We start from the raw sequence: 22593 nt of genomic DNA, 5'->3' as shown, positions 1-22593 counted from the left end.
TCTCTCCATGATCTGAAATAACCGGTTCTAAACTCCTTGGAGAGTGGGCTTCAAAACACCAGAGTTTCTACAGTCATGCAGGGGTGAGGGGGGAGGTGGGGGGGAGGGAATCTTGCACCTAGCATCCCTGACTTTGTGGGATCCCACCCCAGCACCCCAGGACACAAGAGATAGTGGAGCAGCTGCAGACAGAAGGTTCTTTAGGCTCTTTATTATGAGAGGTGAAGTGAACTCGAGGAGGGTCAGTGGTCTGATGGGGTGTGACCCCAGCCAGCTGGCGGGCAGGGCAGGGCGCCATATGCCCCATTCTCCATCTCTCTTGTCCCTGCGGAGCCACCATCACTCGGCAGATTCCGCATCAAACCTGAGGTCCTGGAGAACCTCACTGATTGCTTCCATGGTTTTAATTACCCTACAAGAGTGGATGGGAACTATAAATAAAACCCAGATGGGGTGAATTAGCCGCCACAGTGCAGCTCCAAGGGGGCTGTCGCAAGCCCCAGGCCCTCCTGCCTCCCGCCAAACCTCCAAGCAGCACTAGCAGTGGGAGGATCATTTAGGTGCCTGGGAGAAGGGGTGGTCCTGTGGGCAGAGTGGCAGGAGGAAAGGTCATCTAGGGTGAGTGTGTGCCATCAGGAAGGTGTGCAGGGTGACTGTGGCAGATGTCTAGTGGCTGTGCACATGTGTGTGTCTGGGAGTCCAAAGGCGGGAATGTGCAGATGTGTGCCTGGTAGGGCCTGGGCAGCCATGTCCAAGCTCCGAGTCGAGCCATGTGAGTGGGATCGACGGGTGTGAGGTATGCAGCTGTGTCCTGAAAATACACAGCGAGTCTGGTGTGAAACGGCAGGGCGTATGCACTGGGGGAAGGTGGGTAGTACATCTAGGATCACGAGGTGAAGGTTCTGGTGTGCACCTCCAAAGGGTTTGTGCAGGTCCAGAGGGCTGGCGGTCTGACCTTGCCAGCCCTGGGGCATGCCTGTTGGGGCTGGGTGCCCAAGGATGCCTATGCAAAGCTAGCACGGTCAGCCCACTGGGAGGCAGCACTCACTTCATCTTCAGCTGGTGCATCTGCAGGCTGTCCTCCTGCCCAGTCAGCTCTGGTGTCCCCATCAGCTGCAGCAGGGCCACCTGGGTGGGGAACGGCCCCGAGGAGGATGTCACGGTTGGGAGAGGCCGTACCCTGACCTCCCGCATAGGAGCGGGGGAAACTGAAGCACCCAGAAAGGCAGAACAAGGGGGAGGAGGGCAAGCAGGCAGGAGTCTCAAGGGCAGCGGTACTTTTAACGCTGAAGGAATCTAGGATTAGGGTTAGAGGGGCTCCTGGGGGCCTAGTGGGCGGGCCCTAGAGTCGGGGCGCAGTGTGGGTGTGGCCTCATGTAGGCGGGGAAGGGGAATAGGGGTAAAATCCCAGCCAGGGATTGGGGACAGGAGTGGTGCAGGTGGGGGTATAAAGTAGGTGGAATCTCTTAGTCTCAGAGACCAGCCAGGGCGTTATAATCCCAATTTGGAAGTAGGCCAAAAACCTAGACTTGGGTTGGGTCTCTAAAAGAGGGTGACCCGGGAATCCCAGTGTGGTATGGGCGTGGCTTCACATGGCCTTGTATCTCGATCAGGATTGGCTGTGAAGGCAGAGTAGGCCGGGTCACAGGCCCACAACTTAGGCTGGGATCTAGGGTTACTAGAAAGGGGACTTGACCTGGAGTTTCATGGCACCCAATCCGAGGGTTGAGTAACAGATCTGGGGCACTGGGACAAGCCAGAGGGGGCAGGAACGCTGTAGAGGTGGGGTCTGGGATGGAGCGGGCGTGTCCTGGATAAAAGTGGGGGCAGAAAGGAGGGGCTAAGCCTGAGACTCTCAAGTGAAATCTTAATGGACGACTTAGCTGGGGCATGTAGAGGGGCTGCTGGGGCGCCAGGGGCGGGGTTTGCAGGGACAGAATGCGGCCCCTCCCCCAAGGGGTGCACCGTGGGCCCAGCCCCGGGAGACACAAGCCGTAGAGTGGGCGCGGGGGAAACGGCCGGGGGGCGGGGCCTCACCGTGGTCAGGCGCGTCTCCTCCAGCTGCTGCAGGCTGCGCACGTGGCTCGCGAGCAGCGGCTGCGCTCGGGGTCCGGCTAGCTCGGCCTCCAGCGCCAGCACCTCTCTCGAGGCGGCGGCGAAGACCTGGGTCACCTCGTGTACCGTGCTCCGGTAGCGCGGGAAGTCGTAGAGCGGGCCGCTGCTCAGGTACTGGCGGTGGCCTCTGCGGCAAGTAGGGGTCCTGAGGCTACGGCCCCGGCTCTCAGGCCCTGCACCCGTATCGACCGCCTGAAAGCCGCCCAAGAAGTGTCCCTCGACCCCAGAGTGTGGAAGGTAACCCGAGACGAGCGCACCACAGCGCATAAGGAAGGGAGCGATCTGGCCTCCCCGCAAACCCGGCTCCACCTCCGACACTGTGGCGCGCGGGGACCCAATTCCTCCCTCAAGGGTCGCCCAACCCGAGTGGGCTGAGGGCCGAACATTGGGACCCCTCCCCTCCCATACGCCCACACTCACTCCTCCAGCCGGCGGAAGGCCTGCGCGCGCTCAGCTTGCAGCTGGTGGATGCGCTGCACCAGCGCCCGGATCGGGGCATCTTTCTACGGAGCGGGGAGCATGGCTAGGGCATGAAGCTAGCGTCCCCGGGCCTGCACCGCCCGCCCCACTCATATTCCCGCTCGGGCTCGAGCTCACCCAGGGCCACACCAGCTCCTCGCGCTCTGGGACTCCAGGGGCGGCTGTATCACCCGGCACCGCAAGGACTGCGGACTCTGATGCGGCCTCCGCTGTGATCATGACTGCGCAGCTCTGGCCCGGCCCGGGATCAGGTTGCTCCGATGCGTCAGGCGCCCCCTGCAGGCCGGGAGGCCTCGGAACGTAGCCTGTGGTGACCAGCTAGCTAACCTGGACGAAACCCCCGGGAACAATGGGAAGCGAATACTGGAGGGCTTCTCAGGTCTGACACCCTCTACCCACCCCACCCCGTGTTTATTCCTATCCAGCGCTTGCCTTCTTAAAGTTTTTGATCTTGAATATAAGGTTCTATATACAGCAAGGTTTTGTTTCTATACAAGTGTCAACACCCGACCTCACTTCCTCACATCCCATTCCCACACGAAGAAATAGAAATCTGGGGAGTGATATTCATCAGAGGCCACAGGCTGTGACACGAGTGGGATCTGAATGCAGGTTCTGACACTGGAAAGCTCAAGCCGCCGGAACCCAGCCTACAGCAGACTCACTATGTGAACTGGTTGGAAAAAGAAGGTGGAAGTGACTCAGTTCTGACTCTTTGTGACCCCATGGGGCTATACTGTCCATGGAATTCTCCAGGCCAGAATGGGAGTGAGTACACTTTCCACTCTCCATGGGATCTTCCCAACCCAGGTCTCCAGCATTGCAGGTGGATTCTTGACCAGCTGAGCCACAAGGGAAGCCCAAGAATACTGGAGTGGGTAGCCTACTCCTTTTCCAGGGGATCTTCCCGACCTAAATCAAACCAGGGTCTCCTGCATTGCAGGTGGATTCTTTACCAACTGAGCTATCAGGGAAGCTCTGATTGTAAGTGAGCTGAAAAAAAGCCCGAGATGGGAGTCCAGGGCAGGGCAGGGAGATGGGGGTGGTGTTTCATATTAAGAAAAGGCTTGAGAGCTGGATACACACTGCCTAATTTGAACTTCAGAACCTCCCTCCTCTAGGAGTGGACAAGTGGGTAGACCAGGAAAATGGTGGTCTGGCCTTAGGGAGGAAAGGGCAGCTAACAAGAAATGAAACTCAACTACCTGAGACATGAAGTGACAGCCTTTAACTGGCACTCCAGGTCCCAGCTATTCTCAGGCATCACTGTCTAGGCCTGAGTTGTCACCTACATCAAGCCCCAGTCATCCCAACACAAATAAAAACATGGACTTGCCAGGGCACTGCAACCCTCACCGGACAGATATCAGTCCTGGGTGGAGCCCAGGAGGCCTAGTGGTCAGGCAAGATGGAGAGAAGGTGTTACTACACTAGGGGGGATGCTCCATCCTATCTACCCATCCACCCACACCCAAATACCTCCAGGGCCCAGACACGAGGCACCGTTAAATGTGCCTGACCAGGCCCCACCGGTCACTTGGTGAAGGTCTTTATTTTCGTATTCCAGATGATAAAACCCAAATGGGTGGGCTCACTAGGGCCAGGTCTGAGACTTGCCTGTGCTATGGTTATGACCGCTTCTGATGCGAAGGGCAGAGACCACGGTCCAATTTACAGGTAAGACGACTGGAGCTCAGGGCCCGGGACCCCCAAGGGCTATGAAGAGCTGAGTGACACGAAGTCCCATAAAAGTCCACATCTCAGTCACCCCCCACTGGACAGACCAGCCACAGGGACACCAATTACTGCTCCAGTCAACGAAAGGGAAACTTTATTGAGGCCCCAGGACCACGGGCTTGGGCAGGAGGCCGCCCTGCGGGCAAAGGAGAAGCAGGTGGAGGAGCTTTATTTGACCTTCTTCTTGGGGCGCAGGTTGTTGGTGTGGCCGCACTTCTTCTTGCGGCAGTTGACAGCACGGGGGTGCAGGCGGGCGTAACACCTGTGCAAGGACACCAGGGATGCTGAGGGCACATCCGGACCACCCCCAGGGCATCGACTAGTGGGCGGGCCCTAGAGTCGGGGCGCAGTGTGGGTGTGGCATGTAGGCGGGGAAGGGAATAGGGGTAAAATCCCAGCCAGGGAGGGACAGGAGTGGTGCAGGTGGGGGTATAAAGTAGGTGGAATCTCTTAGTCTCAGAGACCAGCCAGGGCGTATAATCCCAATTTGGAACCTAGACTTGGTTGGGTCTCTAAAAGAGGGTGACCCGGGAATAGTATGGGCGTGGCTTCACATGGCCTTGTATCTCGATCAGGATTGGCTGTGAAGGCAGAGTAGGCCGGGTCACAGGCCCACAACTTAGCTGGGATCTAGGGTTACTAGAAAGGGGACTTGACCTGGAGTTTCATGGCACCCAATCCGAGGGTTGAGTAACAGATCTGGGGCACTGGGACAAGCCAGAGGAGGAACGGTGGGGTCTGGGATGGAGCGGGCGTGTCCTGGATAAAAGTGGGGGGCAGAAAGGAGGGGCTAAGCCTGAGACTCTCAAGTGAAATCTTAATGGACGACTTAGCTGGGGCATGTAGAGGGCTGGGCGCCAGGGGCGGGTTTGCAGAATGCGGCCCCTCCCCCAAGGGGTGCACCGTGGGCCAGCCCCGCGGGAGACACAAGCCGTAGAGTGGGCGCGGGGAAAACGGCCGGGGGGCGGGCCTCACCGTGGTCAGGCGCGTCTCCTCCAGCTGCTGCGCACGTGGCTCGCGAGCAGCGGGGCCTAGCTCGCCGGCCAGCACCTCTCGAGGCGGCGCGAAGACCTGGGTCACGGTAGCGGCGGAAAGTCGCTGCTCAGGTACTGGCGGTGGCCTCTGCGGCAAGTAGGGGTCCTGAGGCTACGGCCCGGCTCTCAGGCCCTGCACCCGTATCGACCGCCTGAAAGCCGCCCGAAGTGTCCCTCGACCCCAGAGTGTGGAAGGTAACCCGAGACGAGCGCACATAAAGGAAGCGATCTGGCCTCCCGCAAACCCGGCTCCACTCCGACACTGTGGCGCGCGGGGACCCAATTCCTCCCTCAAGGGTCGCCCAACCCGAGTGGGCTGAGGGCCGAACATTGGGACCCCTCCCTCCCATACGCCCCACCTCACTCCTCCAGCCGGCGGAAGGCCTGCGCGCGCTCAGCTTGCAGCTGGTGGATGCGCTGCACCAGCGCCCGGATCGGGCATCTTTCTACGGAGCGGGGAGCATGGCTAGGCATGAAGCTAGCGTCCCCGGGCCTGCACCGCCCGCCCCACTCATATTCCCGCTCGGGCTCGAGCTCACCCAGGGCCACACCAGCTCCTCGCGCTCTGGACTCCAGGGGCGGCTGTATCACCCGGCACCGGCAAGGACTGCGGACTCTGATGCGGCCTCCGCTGTGATCATGACTGCGCAGCTCTGGCCCGGCCCGGGATCAGGTTGCTCCGATGCGTCAGGCGCCCCCTGCAGGCCGGGAGGCCTCGGAACGTAGCCTGTGGTGACCAGCTAGCTAACCTGGACGAAACCCCCGGGAACAATGGGAAGCGAATACTGGAGGGCTTCTCAGGTCTGACACCCTCTACCCACCCCACCCCGTGTTTATTCCTATCCAGCGCTTGCCTTCTTAAGTTTTTGATCTTGAATATAAGGTTCTATATACAGCAAGGTTTTGTTTCTATACAAGTGTCAACACCCGACCTCACTTCCTCAATCCCATTCCCACACGAAGAAATAGAAATCTGGGGAGTGATATTCATCAGAGGCCACAGGCTGTGACACGAGTGGGATCTGAATGCAGGTTCTGACACTGGAAAGCTCAAGCCGCCGAACCCAGCCTACAGCAGACTCACTATGTGAACTGGTTGGAAAAAGAAGGTGGAAGTGACTCAGTTCTGACTCTTTGTGACCCCATGGGGCTATACTGTCCATGGAATTCTCCAGGCCAGAATGGGAGTGAGTAACTTTCCACTCTCCATGGGATCTTCCAACCCAGGTCTCCAGCATTGCAGGTGGATTCTTGACCAGCTGAGCCACAAGGGAAGCCCAAGAATACTGGAGTGGGTAGCCTACTCCTTTTCCAGGGGATCTTCCCGACCTAAATCAAACCAGGGTCTCCTGCATTGCAGGTGGATTCTTTACCAACTGAGCTATCAGGGAAGCTCTGATTGTAAGTGAGCTGAAAAAAAGCCCGAGATGGGAGTCCAGGGCAGGGCAGGGAGATGGGGGTGGTGTTTCATATTAAGAAAAGGCTTGAGAGCTGGATACACACTGCCTAATTTGAACTTCAGAACCTCCCTCCTCTAGGAGTGGACAAGTGGGTAGACCAGGAAAATGGTGGTCTGGCCTTAGGGAGGAAAGGGCAGCTAACAAGAAATGAAACTCAACTACCTGAGACATGAAGTGACAGCCTTTAACTGGCACTCCAGGTCCCAGCTATTCTCAGGCATCACTGTCTAGGCCTGAGTTGTCACCTACATCAAGCCCCAGTCATCCCAACACAAATAAAAACATGGACTTGCCAGGGCACTGCAACCCTCACCGGGACAGATATCAGTCCTGGGTGGAGCCCAGGAGGCCTAGTGGTCAGGCAAGATGGAGAGAAGGTGTTACTACACTAGGGGGGATGCTCCATCCTATCTACCCATCCACCCACACCCAAATACCTCCAGGGCCCAGACACGAGGCACCGTTAAATGTGCCTGACCAGGCCCCACCGGTCACTTGGTGAAGGTCTTTATTTTCGTATTCCAGATGATAAAACCCAAATGGGTGGGCTCACTAGGGCCAGGTCTGAGACTTGCCTGTGCTATGGTTATGACCGCTTCTGATGCGAAGGGCAGAGACCACGGTCCAATTTACAGGTAAGACGACTGGAGCTCAGGGCCCGGGACCCCCAAGGGCTATGAAGAGCTGAGTGACACGAAGTCCCATAAAAGTCCACATCTCAGTCACCCCCCACTGGACAGACCAGCCACAGGGACACCAATTACTGCTCCAGTCAACGAAAGGGAAACTTTATTGAGGCCCCAGGACCACGGGGCTTGGGCAGGAGGCCGCCCTGCGGGCAAAGGAGAAGCAGGTGGAGGAGCTTTATTTGACCTTCTTCTTGGGGCGCAGGTTGTTGGTGTGGCCGCACTTCTTCTTGCGGCAGTTGACAGCACGGGGGTGCAGGCGGGCGTAACACCTGTGCAAGGACACCAGGGATGCTGAGGGCACATCCGGACCACCCCCAGGGCAGCCCCCGCCCCCACATGTGAGCACATACTTGCGGCAGATCATCTTGTCGCAGTTGTATTTCTGAGCGAGCTGGCGGAGGGAAGGCTCAATGATGCCGCCTCGCAGACGAAGCACCAGGTGCAGGGTGGACTCTACAGGAAATGATGGGCAGAGTCACTGCACCTCAGTCCCACGGGTGGAGGGCAGCCTCCAGACCACAGCATCAAGTATGATGGGGCTACATCAGAATCCCTTGGTTATGTGCAGATGGGACATGCCACCCCACAGAACCTCCACCTTGTCACGTCACCAGTTCCTCACGAAATCGGAGACTGATATAAATATATACCAACGGTGGTATCCATCTCAGTTTTCCCACAGGCAAGGCAATTTCTAAGAGATGCAAGGATAACCTTTTATTTTGCTAGGGAAAAAGTGGTGGTTTCCTTTACAATACTTATATTAATACACACATTGGCCTTAAAAGAAAAGTGACTAAGAACATGAGAAACCATGGCCATTTGGAAAACACTGATGGAGATGCTCTTCAGAGATGAAAATAGCACTTTACAGAGCAATACTCCCTAGCGCCATTGATCCCCACCTCAAGGACCATCCTCTTCTACAGCTCCCTCCTGGTGACAGACTGTCAGCATTCCATCCTGGGTCCTAGGCCTCGTGCTGAGGCCCTGTCTAGCCACCCCACCCCCGTACCTTTCTGGATATTGTAGTCTGACAAAGTGCGGCCATCCTCCAGCTGTTTGCCCGCGAAGATCAGACGCTGCTGGTCAGGTGGGATGCCTAAAGAGAGAGGACCTCCATTACTCCATTACAGAGGCTCTTGCAAGCACACTGCTGGCAGCTGCCACTGAGCCCCGCCCACCTCCACCACAAGGCTGTGCCAGGATTACCCCAACCTGTCAGAAGGGAAACTGAGGTAGGGAGGGCAAGCTGCCTTCCCAAGATGACACTGGGGAACGCTGGCATGGCTGAGACCTACTGAAGCCCAGCACCTGTTGTACACAGGACAGCAGATACCCAGGGCTGAGGGGTTCCTACTGGGTGGAGCATTCACACTCAGCCCAACTCACCCTCCTTGTCTTGGATTTTGGCTTTGACATTCTCAATTGTATCACTGGGCTCGACCTCAAGGGTGATGGTCTTGCCCGTCAGGGTCTTCACAAAGATCTGCATCTCTGCGCCTGCTGGGGAGAGAGGGTTAGCATGGATGGGGGGAGTGGTGATCGCTAAAGGGCTGAGCAGCCCCAGCTCACAGGCTGACCAGGTTTAGTCCCTGCCAGCCCCATGCGTGCCTCGACCTCAACTGCAGGCCCACCTCAGTGCCTGTTTCCTTCCGCCCCTCTGAGCCTGCACCTTCAACTTTAGGGCACCACCCTGCCAAGCATATTTTCTCCAAGCGTGATCTGGAGGTCCCACCGTTCCTCTCACCAGCCCCTGCTCTTCCAGAAGCCTGAGTGGGAATCTCATCTTAGTAGCATCCCAACACGCACACTTTCCTCCCTACAATCCCTTTTCCTCTCCAATACCAAGCTCAGACACCCAAAACTCCGGCTTCCTTCTGGGTTACACCCGAATGCTCAGACCACACTTCCTGCGTTTTATCCAGTCCATAAATAACAGCTGCTAACCACGTGCCTGGTACGTGTTTACACAGGTATCGTTTTCATTTTCCAAGTTATGAAAACAGTTGCTACTACCAGACTTTCTTTACAGACTTAGAAAAAGGCGATAAAAACCCAGCTGAGGGGCTTCATCTTTTCGAAGGGACTGGCACAGTTTCCACCACGAGAAAAAATTACAGTTAATACCCCTCCGCATTAAATTGAATCATCCCCGAAGGACACACGCTCTCCCCCCAAGGCCTCCTCAGATAGCTGGGGCCGGCGGAGAGGGCAAGCTCCGCTTCCAAATGCCGATTTCCCTCGCGAGGCCCAGTTCGGGACCCGAACCCGGCCCAACGTGCCTTGCTAAGCCATCCCGCAGAACCTGGCCCGCCTACACGGATTCCAGACCGCCGCCTCCGTTCCCTGGGCCCCCACAGTCCCCCGCACCCTACAAACCAACCCGGCCCACCGCCAACCCGCAAGGCCTCCACCACCAACCTGCTCGGCCGCTTGGGTGAAGAGAAAGAGGGCGGCGGAACCGGAAACCGCCGATTCGCCGCCGAAAGCGTCTGCGCACCGAGCACGCTGCGTGCTTGCGTCACAATCCGCGCCGCGCGTCGTGCCCCGCCCTCGACCCCGCCCCGGCCCCATGGTGGGTGCTGGAGGACGGAGTCTCGGCGCCTGAGTAGGACCTCCGTCCGCTAGCTTCCGGCTGTGAGCCCCACCCATCGGGTCACGTAGTAAGAGTGCAGGTGTTTCTGCCGTCTCCAAACCTCCTGGAAGACGGCCCGCACATAGCGGGTGCTCCGGAGATATTTAAACAGAGTAGGAGAGACCTTTGTGCTGAAGGAAAGGTATTAAGCCGCAGGTTCAAAGACGCAGGATCGAAGCGGGAGGCGGCGCGGGGGCTAGACCCCTGGGAGCCACTGGAGGCTCTCTGGCTGCTGTGCATAATTGGATATCAGGGCGGGTGCGTACAGGAGCACGGAGAGCAGGTGGGGTTGGTGCTTTCACTGAAGGAAATGAAGTGGGACCCAAAGCCTTGTTTCTGGGACGGAAGGTTAAAAAGTGCTGGGCGCTAGGAACAAGTGAGGACGAAGTTACCCGTGGATTTGGCAGCGTGCTGTGCTAAATCGCTTCAGTCGTGTCTGACTTCGTCCCTGTAGACTACAGACCCCTCTGTCCATGGGATTTTCCAGGCAAGAATACTGGAGTGGATTGCCATGCTGTCTTCCAAGGGATCTTCCTGACCCAGGGATCGAACCCACGTCTGCACTGTAGGGGGCTTCTTTACAGTGGAGTCATTGCTCAGGGTACCTTCTTACTTCATTGACCACTTCCCGGCGCCCCCTATGGACCAGGCAAATGCAGACACTCTGAGGTCTGGGAAGAGACCTTTAGTAACATAATGGAAAGTGCTTCAAAGATGAGGGGACTCTGTGACAGTGTCTGATGGGGAATGGGACCCCGTCTAGCTCCCTGAGGAGCCCACTTTGGGGCTGAGATTTAGAGGAATTATTCAGGGAAGTAAGGAAATGTGAGCAGTGGGAAGGCCTCTGTGGTGACAGGAAGTGGGGTCATTATGGTTGTCACCACTCGGGACGCCCACCCAAAGCAGCCACATTTCTTTCTAGGCTGCTGGTGCCTGGCAATCCATAACCAGCCTGTCCCACATGCAGCACCTGTCCCTGATTTGGGATGCTGGGCCCAAGGATGGAAAGAAGTCACTGCTAGATGCACCCTCCCCTTTTTAGTAACAGTCTCTTTATTGATAACTTCCCAACAGCATCTGTAAACATCGGGTACAAAAATATTCCACTTTGTTCTCCAAGGTTGCTCGGCTTGCTCCACAAAGGCCCTAGGAGAGGCTTGTTAGGCCCTAGAGGTCTACACCTCTGGTCAGAGAAACAGGGCCCGACCAGGCTTGGGGCTGAGTGGATGACTAATCTCTGTCTTGAGCCTTCTACAACTGTTTCAGAAACCTCCTTGAGATAATGATTGGAGAAAGGATTCAGTACTTTCATTGGAGGAAGGGGCAAGAAGACCAGAATCAGTAGGCGCAGGGGTGGGCTGGGTGGACTCGGACGTGACGGTGTTTGGCTGTCTTGAGGGGGTTCTGACCAGGGGGCTGGGGCGGGGGGCAGCTGGCTCTGGTCTCTGGGAAGCTTGGAGTGTTGTTCAGAGTAGACCTAAGGCCTGACTCTGGAAAAGCTCCCTGTGCCCAGCCCAACTCCAGATGGACTGGTCATCCCCAGTCTGATAGAGGGATCTACAGAAGAGAGATGTTCTCAGTGACGAAGGAGCAGGAATGAAATACCCCCAGGAATTCTAGGGAGGGAGCCTTGTCCCCTTGGCGAGCCCTAAATGACAGACTAGGGTGGCAAAGCTGAGTATCTCCAGGCAGGGTTCTCCGCTGCCACTTGAGACATCTGGGGAATGACGCTGCTGCCGCCCTGAGACCCCCTCGGAGCTCCTGGGAGCGGGGCTACTCGCCCGGAATCTCCTCATCATCTGTATGGCTGCGACCGTTGATGGCAGGGGAACTAGACCGGACGTGGGACAGGTCCTCGAAGCCAGGGCTGAGGGAGGGCGAGACGGTGTCGGGGCTGGTGTCACAGGAGCCTGTGCTCTGTTCTGAGGTGGCGATGGTGGTGGTGGTGCTAGGCGGAATGGGGTCTTCATCTTCGTCCTCCAAGAGAGATGCCTCTGGGATGTCTGGGGGAAGAAGACCCGAGAGTTAGCTGAGTCACCGTCATCATCAGGCGCTGTGATGAGGGATTAATTGGGCCCATGACCCCTGACAGCTACCTCCACCCCACACGACAGGACTTTGTTCATTTTACAGAGGAGGAAACTGAGGCCTTGGCAGGTGAGAGGCTTCTCTTCAAGGTGAAGTGAGGTAAGGACTCAGGTTCTCTGGGGTCTGGCCTACATGGGCCCTGGGCGGTGAGCCTGAGCCTGGCTCTGCCCTCTTGACTGTGTCACCTGGGCCTGGCCCCTCACCTGCCTGTGCCTCAGCTCCCTGCTCTATAAACTGGGGAATGATGGCATTGCCTTTGTGCCTGTGGTTTCAGCAGCCCTGCAGTAGGGAGCTGTTGGCCCATTCAGCAGACTGGGTAAAGTGAGGCTCAGCATGGACGATGCTGTGCTTCCGCTGCCAAGTCACTGCCCCTCTGGGCACAGCCCACACCTCACAGGTGGCTACGGGTAACAGCCTGCCTCATAGTGGGTACATGACACTCACTGGGCTGAGGACTGTCATCCTTGTCAATATCCCATTGTTACAGCCGCCGAAGGAGGAGATTCTGATCTCAACACCTGCTCTGCAGGTTGCCAAGAAGACCAGGCCAAACCCCTGCCCACGTCTGTCTGGACCCACAACCCACCAGGGCCTGGGCCTGGTGTCAGCCCTTGGGGTACATTCCAGAAGCCGGCCCTGGGCTGAGGGCACTGACATCAAAGGGTGCAGAGCCCAGAAGTGGGATGCAGGCGTTCTGGGTGACACTTACGGCTGAAGGCCTCCGGGTGCTGTCTGGCCAGCTTCCCTTTCAGTGTCCTGTGGGGGAAGGGAAGGCACAACAGGGCTGAGCCCGGTGAGGAGACAGGCTGGGCCCAGTACAGGCCAGGACCCTCCTGCTCACTGCTTGTCACACCCTGCTCCCAGGCTGGAGGGGGCACTGGGCGCTCAGCCTGCCCTCTGACCCCCATGATGGACGGCAGCTACTATCCTGGTGTCGCCCAGCTTCCACGCGTCCTTAGTGCTGGGTCTGGGCCCCTACCTGTAATGCCTTGTGTCTCACCCTCTTCTACCAGGACCACCTTCCAGGAAGCTCCCCTTCCCCTCACCTCAACAACCATTCCTCTGGGGACTTGTCCCAGCCTGTCTTTCCATCCTGGGGTGAGGATGTCTGCATAGGGGCCAGGAGGGCCTGCCTGTCCACGCCCCAAACACCGGCACTCGTTACACTGAAGTTCACGGAGACGCACCTGTTTCCCTTTTTTGACTGCTGGTTTTTTCTTTGTACCTGAAGTAATGCAGTTCTCTTTGGGCTTCCCTGGTGACTCAGATAGTAAAGAACCCGCGTGCAATGCAGGAGACCCGGGTTGGGAAGATCCCCTGGAGCAGGGAATGGCTACCTACTCCAGTATCCTTGCCTGAGAAATCCCATGGACAGGAGCCTAGCGGGCTATAGTCCCTGAGGTCGCAAAGAGTCGGACATGACTGAGCAACTGAGATTTCCACTTTTTTCACTGCAATTCTGTTTACAAAGAGTTACAAAAGGGCCTTCAGAATAGTCTCTTACCCTTGACTCTGGTCAGCCAGCACCGTGCCCCAAACCCTCCCCCAAAAGTACCACTGCTGCAGCGTCCCTGCCTGGGCAGACACACTTAGCTCCTTCCTGAGGGACATCAGGGCTTTCCCTGGTGGCTCAGACGGTAAAGAATCTACCTGCAATGCAGGAGACTCAGGTTCTATCCCTGGGTCGGGAAGATTCCCTGGAGAAGGAAATGGCAACCCACTCCAGTATTTTGGCCTGGAGAATTCCATGGACAGAGCAGCCTGGCAGGCTATAGTCCATGGTGTTGCAGAGTCAAACACAATTTGCTGACTAACACTTTCACCTTCACTGAGTAATCCAGCTACATGTCAACCTTTGGGGTTCCTGCAACACCATACACGGGTGGGCAGCCTGGTGAGACGCCCCAGAAAACGCCCTCTTATGTAGCATCTATCTGGCCTGTTGCATGACTTCTGCATAGAGCTTGCTCTAACCTGTTGCCCTCAATCTGTGGCACCTGCTTTGCCAGCAGACGTGGCTGCTCCTGAAATAGCAGAAACGGCACAGTTGGCCAGAAATGCCGCTGTAGCTGGTTCCAGGCCCAGGAGCCCCAGCTGTCAGCAGCAGTGGTGTGAGCTCTTGGCGTGGGGGTGGGGGGGTGGCTGGGGAACTGGACATCATCTCTCCCTGTCCTCATGGAAACCGGCTCGAGAAGGACCCACAAAACCGGGGAATCTCATTTTCCTCTTGAGAGAAGACCTGGGTGGAGGCCAAGGGGGACAGGAGGCTAGTCTTTCACTGCTCTGGCCTACCTTTTGGATGATGGGTCTGGTGCTATGTTGCACGTTCCGAAAGAAATAAAACTTAAGTTCAGAAACGCTAAGGTTTTAGTCCTTCTCCAATACTAAGTGTGCGGTGAAGCCTTGTAAAACAAACGCGCTGCGTCTCCCACCCTGCTATGTGGAGAGGACGGCCCTCGTGGAGGAGAAGAGGAACCCGAGGCATGGAGCGGGAGGCGGAGGCGGAGGCTGGAGGGGGAGCACCCACCTGATCCTGCGGAAGATGCTGTCCAAGTCCCGCTTCATCTCCACCAGGGTCCTTGTGTGGTGCAGGAAGCGCTCGTTCATCTGCTGCAGGCGGGCACTTGACAGGTTGTTGAAGTTGAGCAGCATCTCGTTGGTCTTTTCAAAGCGGTCCAGCCTGGCAGCAGAAAAAGGGCACTGACTCCTCTGCTCAGCCTCCAGGGCCCTGCCAACTGATCCTGCTAGGCCTTTTCCTGCTCCATGCCTCAGCGTACATCATTCCCGTGTCCTGCGGAGCTCTACCTGGTGTCTGAGACCGCTAGCAAACTCCTATTCAGCTTTCAAAACCCTCCTCAAGGGTGCCCTTCTCATGTAGCCTTCACCCTCTCCCTCAAGCAGACTCTTTGGCTCTCCTGCTTCCCCTGGTTCTTTCTCTGGTCCAGTCCTGATACCCTGAGGCCAGGAAGGTTCAAGTCTGATTTTGTATCCTCTCAGCCTGGGAGTTCCCCCAGGGCCAGGTCTGAATCTGACCTTAAAACCCAGGAGGGAGATGGGTGCTGCTGGGACCCAGGAAGATCCAGCACCCTGTCACAGGACGAGAAGGGTAAGGTATCAGGTCCATGCTGTGCCATAAATGGAATGAAGAACTTTTAGCTTAAAGACACAAAAATAAAGCCCCGGGAGACTGATTCCACCCCAAGATTGTGTCAGAGAGCATGCTGGAATTAGGGGGAAGTGGTGGTGGCTACAGTGCCAAGCCCCAAAGAGGGCAAAGGGCATTCCCAGCCTTTCCAAGTGACCCCGCATGCACTGCAGAGACAGCCTTGGCTCTGAGACAGGCGCCCAACAGGAAGTGAGCCACGGCTCCCTTAAATCCCACAGCCCCTTCCTTATCCTACCCCCAACCCAAGTCTCCCCACCCCAGGCCTCAGGACAGGAGCTGCTGCGGCCCCCGCCAAACTGTCCACAGCTGCAAAACTGTCCCAGAGCCCCGCTTCCTGTGCCAAGGCCTCGCCTCCAGGCCAGGAAGGAATTTACTTTGGAGCCAGCCAGAAGATTTGCTCATTTCCTTCATTTTATCACCAGTGTGGGACCAGGGTAGAGGCGGGCAGGGCAAGAATGTTGGCCAGCAAGTGGATTCCTTCCCACGCCGGGGCCCCAGGGCCCTTGGCCTCACTTACATGTTCTTCTGGGCCAGAATGATGGCGCTGACATCGTCCGCATTCACCATGCTCAGGATGCGGCTACAGAAGACCCTCGAGGCCGAGTCCGGGGGGTCCATCTCTTCCTCCTCCTCCGCTGCCTGAAACAGGCAGGAAGAAAGAATTTTCCGTCTGCATCAGGAAGTGGGGGAGGTGGGATGGATAAGAGGGTCTGGGAACCCCGCAGACCACATGAAGTGGGTCATGCCACCTGAGCCTCAGCTTTGTCATCCTAGAAATTCAGGAGTGTTTTGAGAATCACTGGAGCTCATATTTACAACTTGTACACAAGCACATCAGAATCCCATCACCCCTTCTACCTCCACACCCCGAACTCCCATGCACCCACAGTCACAGGCAACTTCCTCCTGCATAGACCTGCCACCCTCCTCCCACATGCCCCTGCCTTTGCATCTGCTGTCCCCACTGGGAGAATATACATGGCTGTCCCCTCAAATCATCACCCCCTCAATGCCTTTCTCCCAAGAGACTCTCTGACGACTACCCCCACTCTGGTCACTCTCATCACTTCACCTTTTTAAATGGTCTCTTCCTGAAATTATTTTAGTTATCAGGTAACCCATTTGCCAGTCACCCCCACAATGTCAGCTGCAGCAGAACAAAGGCATGTCTTTCTGGCTTGCTGCTTTCTCCAGAGCCAAGCCCAGAACCCAGCTCACAGCAAGGGATTGCCAGAATTTAATTTGGTGAGAGCAAAACAGAAACTTTCAAATTCTGCTCTGAAGCTAGACTTCTGTTAGCAACTTAAAGCCAGGAGTGAGCCCCAGCAACCCAGATGGCTCTGCAGCTCCCAGCTTCTCTGGCACACAGATTACATCCCAGCAGGTGGGGACTTCCGAGACCCTGCTAGGGCAGGAGGGGCCACGGCTTCAGCACTGACCCTCCTAAAGAGATTCAGGAAAAAACCAGAATCCTGACATAGCTTGGCTCTGGGGTCTGCACATTTAATGGCCAACAGAAAAGCCCACTTGCAACTGGTTAAGATTCACGCACAGGATCAGGAAGGGCTTTCAGAGCCCACGTCTACCCTCCTCTTTATTGAACATCTACTCTATGCTAAACAAGACACCAATTTCAAACACCAGCAACTGTTATCATCCTTATTTATGCATGAAGAAAACGATGCTCAGAGACTGAGGCTGGGCCATTGACACACAACCAGTAGCCATGGGCCACAACTCAAATGCCCACGGCCCACAGGATCCACAAATGTGTGACTTGCATGTTCAGTATCTGCCTCTGACAGGACAGCTGCTTCTTACAGTTCCTGATTCCTGCCAGACTTCTGATTCTTTCCAGAAAAAAAAAGAAAAAACCGAAACATGGATTTCTTGTCCCTGTGAAATCACCTCATTTACAAATGTCAGCAACTAATATTTACCCCACAGAGGCCAAGAGTACATTTCTCTTTGTGCTGAATCTGGCTATTGGTTTGCACCCGCCATGTGCCTTCCGGAGATAAACTGTCACACCTGATGAAATATAACTGCCTCCCCTCCCCTCACCCTCCACCACCAATCACCATGTTTACTGAGCTCCTACTCCGTGCCAGGTATGGACACCAACACCCTCCATATTTCCAAAGAAGATCATGTATAAAGGGGACACTTGGGCTCTCAAAGGACAGAGTCATGTGGTGGGACGCCTGCAACTAGAGCCTGGCAGGCACAGCATTTGGACCTGTGGAAAATGGTTCTGCTTCAAAGCAGGGCTCTTTCCTGTCTCTGGCTCCCAGATGTGAGGGCTGAGGGATTCAAGGCACACTCTCCCACCAGATGCCTCGTGGAGGAAGCCTTCCCCAACTGCTAGTCTGGCCTATATACAGGGTGGAAATGACCCAGCATAGGCTCTGGTCCTGCTCCAAATATATTTATGGGGAAAACACGCAGAGAGGGAGGCTGTGTGACCTTGGACAAGTCATCTCACCTCCTGTCATCTGCCCACCTCATCTGTCACCCACAAAGTAGGAATAACAAAGAATTTGAATCTCACAATGCTGTTTGTGAGACTGAAACCAACAGTGATAAGAGGCGCTGGGTTCTGGGCAGCTAGCTTCTCCGAGGGCAGCGTGAAGAAATCTAAGGATGGCCTCCCCACTGCTTCCAAGAATAAGAACAAACACTTGTATAGCACTTCATTTAATCCCCAATTCCCCCTACAAGGCAGAAACTACCACCTCCGAGGGCAACACAGGGGTGGGCTCCATTGCCCAAGGTCACACACCAGGGCGGGGAGGGGCCGCTACTCCACCCAGGTCTTTTAGCAGAATTTAAATGGACTGCCCAAGCTCAGCAAAACCCGCGAGTGGGGCGGGGCTCCCCAATCTCCTCATGCTCCGCCCTTGTGAAACCGGGAAACTGAGGCCCAAGCAAGCCAATGCCCGGTTTTGGTGACAAGGCACAGCCTGAATACAAGTGGCCCCAACTCTCGCGCCCCGGATCCGAATCCTGCCCACAGCGCCAGACGGGGAGTCTGAGGCCTGTGCGCAGGAGGGGTGCCCAGATGTTGCCAGCGGCGCGCCCCACCCCCAGACAGCCGGGGAACCGCGCCCAACCCGGCCTGGATCCCCAGAGGCCCCTGCGTCCCCATCCCCACCCAGAACTCGGCCCGGGCGTCGGCGGCAGCAGCACCTGCACATCTGGCGGCCTTGCTCGCGCTTCCGGGATGGCGCCCGCGTCGCCGTAACGTCACCACGCACCCTGCGTGCGAGCGCGCGCGTGGCGGCGACGTGCCCAGGGCCGACTTGCGTGAGTGGAGGCGTGGCAGGAACGGGTGGGGCTTACATGTAGCTTCTATTTGCGGGCTCGTCGCAACAAATAACCAATCAAACAGTCCCTCTCGCGTCGCCGTAGTTTGCATAAGCTGAGCTCCGCGGCAGCCCAGAACCCGGAAGGGACGTAGGAATAGTGTAACCTTTTCAATAAAAGGATATAATCAGCGTCCTTCTTAGGAAAATCATGCCTTTTTGTAGTCTCCAAGTTCGTGTTGGAGAAGGAAATGGCAACCCACTCCAGTACTCTTGCCTGGAAAATCCCATGGACGGAGGAGCGTTGTAGGCTACAGTCCCTGGGGTCGCAAATAGTCGGACACGACTGATCGACTTCACTTTCACTTCAAGTTCGTGTAAACAAACTGCACATGGCGACCCCTCCCCCACCTAGCTGCTTCACTGTTCTCGCCCTTCCCTTGAATTTGCCAATCGCGCTAGCTTGTGAAACCACACTAAACAGAGCGGGCTTCCCACTCAGTGTGCTCGCCGGTCACACTTGGTTGTGCATCCTTCTGCAAAAGTAAACTTTGCCTTGCCAACCCATTTTCGGAGCGCGCGGCGCCGGCGGAAGACATTTCCGACAATTTGGGGGCTCGTCTGGGATCCATGTCACCTGGAGGGGTCGAAAGAACGTTCGTCCCCACCCCAGGAGATGCGTCCCACTGTCTCGATATGGTGGCCTCCAGGGAGGGGAAATCTGCTACCCCTTGGGTTGACAGCGGACTCCGGGTCGGAAGTCCATCAACAACGCAGGGGAGGGGCCCAGGCAGGCACATTGGCGACCAGGTTACTCCGTGCAGGGACCAAGGTAAGAAACGTCACGTGCGTGCTAAGTCACTTCAGTCGTGTCCGACTCTGTGCGAACTTATGGACTGTGTAGCCCTGCAGACTCCTCTGTCCATGGGGATTCTCCAGGGAAGGATACTGGGGTGCGTTGGTATGCCCTCCAGGGATCCAACCGGAGTCTCTTCTGTCTCCTACACTGGCATGTGGGTTCTTTACCACCAGCGCCACCTGGAAAGCCCTAAGAAACGTCACGAGAGGTGGCAAACTATTTCCCTGGTGGCCGGGTCATCCCGCAGGCTGTCTTGTGTGCATGGGACCTGTGTGTGGAAGCGAGTGTGGAGTCCTGATCCATAGTTCAGTTAGTATCTTTGTTGATTTCATATGGCATAAGGCAGTCTTTTCCGACCTAATCCGGGGCTTATACCGACCTGCCAGTAGCTAAGAAGCTAAGAGCAGAAATATCCTCTCTTCTGGGATAATTCTCCCTTGAGGGAAACGGCCAGAGGCAGTCGAAATGACTCGGGAAGACTGCAAGAACCCTCCGAAGAAAGAAAAGGGGGGTTGAGGCTCTAGTCAAGAGCACACAATCAGACAGAAGGGATGGGTAATAAGGATTTTCTTTAGGCAGGAAGGATTCCTAGGGGAGAAAGACCAACAACGAGATTCCCCCAGACAGTCCCCTAGGACGCACGCTCCAATATTGGGGAGCTCGTCCTAGGATGAAAGGGAAAAAGAAACAACAGATGATAAAGTACTGCTGTTTCTTTTGGACTCAAGAACCTATATTGAAACCATCAGTATTTTGGCCTAAGTTCAGGTCTGATGAAGACTGGATCTGCCAATTGCTTGTACAGTATGTTAATGACAAGAGTCAAGTTGCCCAGGAAGAAATAGATTATGCTCTTTGTTGGAGAAAGGGGCTGGTGGTTCTGTTCCCCTTAAAGATGGAACTAGGTAAAGACAAGGAGAAGGAAAATAGTAAGTGGCATCCTCTGACTATTTGCCTCCTCCTTATAACTCAGGAGGCCTACAGCCTTAACTGCCCCAGGAATAGCCTAAACTGCCGCAGAAGAGGAAATAAGAACAGTAGAGAGAGAACTCAAGCTGGTCACCATAGCCTCGGTGCCCTCTCCAGCACTGTATCCCTCCTTTCCTCTGTTGAGGAAGGACATAGAACAATGTAAAAGGGACATTCAAAATTTACCCTTCCCTCCTGAAAGAGAGGAACCTTAGGGCCTCTAACCCCTCCAAGAGGGTCCCCTAGGAGGAAGGGGAATTAGATTTGTGAACACCTCCCCCCCTTACCAGCTCTGAGGTTTGAGAATTGAAGAAAGAACTGAAGCCCTTATTAGAGAATCCCCCTGGGGTTGCAAACCAGTTAGATCAATTTTTAGGCCCTCAAATTTTCAAGTGGGCTGAGCTTATATCTATTTTAGGCATTCCGATTTCCAGAGAGGAAAGATCAATGATTTGGACAGCAGTGATGGCCGCTTGGGAAAGGGAACACTTCGCTGGCCCAAATGTCTTAGCAGCTGAAGTAAAAATTCCTAACCAAGAGCCACAATGAAATAATAACAGTCCTGAACATAGGGTCATACGAGAGATCCCAGGGACCTAATTATAAAAGGGATCAGAGAGTTCCCTGATTCCAAAACATTTCAGGTCCTTTGACATACAGCAAGGAAAAGATGAAGGGCCAGCCGAATAGGTTGAAAGGCCAAATAAGAAAATACTCTGGATCGAATTTAGATGATCCTCTTGGCCAACGTATGTTAACATTCGTTTTGTAACCAATCGTTGGCCATATATGTCTAAGAAATTCCAGAAATTAGACAGTTGGAAAGATAAACGTTTAGAAGAATTATTAAGAGAAGCCCAGAAGGTATATGTACGGAGGGATGAAGAAAAACAGAAACAGTAAACTCAGATTATGCTTACCACCATAGGACGGGCCACTCAGGGAAGAGGTGGCCCCAGGAATGAAAACAAAGACCACCTCTAGGAAGATTGAATGGAAGGGGGATCCAGGGGCTGTTAAGGGGAAAAGGAGGAATCAAGTGCTACAGATGTGGGAAGGAGGGACATTTCAAGAGGGAGGCCTTTGTCCTCAGTCAAGGGAAAAAGAAAAAGTGATACCTCTCATGACCTTTGATGAGGAATGGGGGTGGTCAGGAGCTCTTTTACATTGAAGGATCCTACCGACAGCTCTTGATAAGTTTAGAGGTAGGACCTGAGAAAGAGGAGGTCACCTTCCTGATCGGCTCTGGAGTGGCACGTTCCTCTCTGACATGTCACCCTCCTTACCGACCTCTGTCTGATGAGCATTTGTTAGTCTCAGGAGTAAAAGGGGAAGGTTTCAATGTTCCTGTCTTTAAAGAGACTTAAGTATAAGACTAGGCAGACTCAGACAGAATTCCTCTTTGTGGCCAAGGTGGGGACTAATTTAGTCCTAATGACTAAACTAGGCATCAGTTCAGTACAGTCGCTCAGTCGTGTCCGCCTCTTTGTGACGCCATGGTCTGCATCACGCCAGGCTTCCCTGTCCATCACCAACTCCCAGAGCTTACTCAAACTCATGTCCATTGAGTCGGTGATGCCATCCAACCCTCTTGTCCTCTGTCATCCCCTTCTCCCGCCTTCAGTCTTTTCCAGCATCAGGGTCTTTTCCACGGAGTCAGTTCTGCGCATCAGGTGGCAGTATTGGAGTTTCAGCTTCAGTTTGACCCAAATATGGTAACGCGTACAGCATCTCATACGGGGATCATCGAGTATCCTTACAAGGGGCAGTTCTGATTCTGAGAAGAGTTTCCATGGAAACTAAAGACGAATTTCTGAGAAACTATATACTTGGCCTCTCCTCTACTCTGTCTTCTCTCAGGTTGCGTCAGGACCCACCCCTTGGATTTCTGGTGCATCTTCTTCGGCCTGGTAACCATATCCTAATAAAGACCTGGAAGGAAGACAAACTTGAACCACCCTGGGAAGGACCTTACCAGATGCTGCTCACGACTGAAACAGCTGTTCACACGGCAGAGAAACGTTGGACTCATTACATGCAAGTCAAAGGGACT

The 22593-nt window shown here is 55.3% G+C and overlaps 3 protein-coding genes across 6 annotated transcripts; all 3 read right to left on the bottom strand.

Annotated features, from left to right (window-relative positions):
* C7H19orf60 (chromosome 7 C19orf60 homolog) lies at positions 188–2857 on the bottom strand. 2 transcript variants are annotated; one of them, XM_018051445.1, is made up of 5 exons: positions 2713–2857; positions 2536–2618; positions 2038–2242; positions 1049–1128; positions 188–431 (listed from the first exon to the last, which is right to left on the bottom strand). In XM_018051445.1, exons 1-5 carry the CDS (start codon positions 2812–2814, stop codon positions 413–415), a joined length of 489 nt encoding a protein of 162 aa, XP_017906934.1. In that variant the 5' UTR covers positions 2815–2857; the 3' UTR covers positions 188–412. The 2 variants fall into 2 exon arrangements, with proteins under 2 accessions (XP_017906934.1, XP_017906933.1); XM_018051444.1 differs by having other exon boundaries at positions 192–412; positions 2713–2854.
* Positions 4405–10054, bottom strand: UBA52 (ubiquitin A-52 residue ribosomal protein fusion product 1). 2 transcript variants are annotated; one of them, XM_018051446.1, is made up of 5 exons: positions 9940–10054; positions 8908–9021; positions 8531–8617; positions 7825–7968; positions 4405–4634 (listed from the first exon to the last, which is right to left on the bottom strand). In XM_018051446.1, the coding sequence occupies exons 2-5, from the start codon at positions 9008–9010 to the stop codon at positions 4501–4503; spliced, it is 468 nt and encodes a 155-aa protein (XP_017906935.1). In that variant the 5' UTR covers positions 9011–9021; positions 9940–10054; the 3' UTR covers positions 4405–4500. The 2 variants fall into 2 exon arrangements, with proteins under 2 accessions (XP_017906935.1, XP_005682159.1); XM_005682102.2 differs by lacking the exon at positions 4405–4634 and adding an exon at positions 7587–7784 and having other exon boundaries at positions 7866–7968; positions 9940–10052.
* On the bottom strand, positions 11186–18713 carry KXD1 (KxDL motif containing 1). Of its 2 annotated transcripts, none has more exons than XM_005682101.2 (5): positions 18597–18713; positions 15925–16046; positions 14769–14921; positions 12951–12997; positions 11186–12156 (listed from the first exon to the last, which is right to left on the bottom strand). In XM_005682101.2, exons 2-5 carry the CDS (start codon positions 16023–16025, stop codon positions 11927–11929), a joined length of 531 nt encoding a protein of 176 aa, XP_005682158.1. In that variant the 5' UTR covers positions 16026–16046; positions 18597–18713; the 3' UTR covers positions 11186–11926. The 2 variants fall into 2 exon arrangements, with proteins under 2 accessions (XP_005682158.1, XP_013820432.1); XM_013964978.2 differs by having other exon boundaries at positions 18562–18634.

The sequence above is a fragment of the Capra hircus genome, chromosome 7 (assembly GCF_001704415.2).
Source record: "Capra hircus breed San Clemente chromosome 7, ASM170441v1, whole genome shotgun sequence".
Lineage (NCBI taxonomy): Eukaryota > Metazoa > Chordata > Mammalia > Artiodactyla > Bovidae > Capra > Capra hircus.
This window is presented reverse-complemented; position numbering and strand designations above follow the sequence as displayed.

Bases quoted from the DNA above. Each gene is read 5' to 3' on its own strand.
- KXD1 (XM_005682101.2), bottom strand. From the start codon at position 16,025: ATGGACCCCCCGGACTCGGCCTCGAGGGTCTTCTGTAGCCGCATCCTG. The intron at 12,998-14,768 runs GTGGGTGCTCCC...CTTCCCCCACAG, and splicing joins AGCATCTTCCGCAGGATCAG to GACACTGAAAGGGAAGCTGG. The intron at 12,157-12,950 runs GTAAGTGTCACC...TTCTTCCCCCAG, and splicing joins GCACCCGGAGGCCTTCAGCC to ACATCCCAGAGGCATCTCTC.
- C7H19orf60 (XM_018051444.1), bottom strand. From the start codon at position 2,814: ATGATCACAGCGGAGGCCGCATCAGAGTCCGCAGTCCTTGCGGTGCCG. The intron at 2,619-2,712 runs GTGAGCTCGAGC...CCCGCTCCGTAG, and splicing joins AGGAGCTGGTGTGGCCCTGG to AAAGATGCCCCGATCCGGGC. The intron at 2,243-2,535 runs GTGAGTGTGGGC...TACTTGCCGCAG, and splicing joins GCCTTCCGCCGGCTGGAGGA to AGGCCACCGCCAGTACCTGA.
- UBA52 (XM_018051446.1), bottom strand. From the start codon at position 9,010: ATGCAGATCTTTGTGAAGACCCTGACGGGCAAGACCATCACCCTTGAG. The intron at 7,969-8,530 runs GTACGGGGGTGG...CATTTCCTGTAG, and splicing joins AGACTACAATATCCAGAAAG to AGTCCACCCTGCACCTGGTG. The intron at 4,635-7,824 runs GTCCGGATGTGC...GCCCTGGGGGTG, and splicing joins CGGGGGCTGCCCTGGGGGTG to GTCCGGATGTGCCCTCAGCA.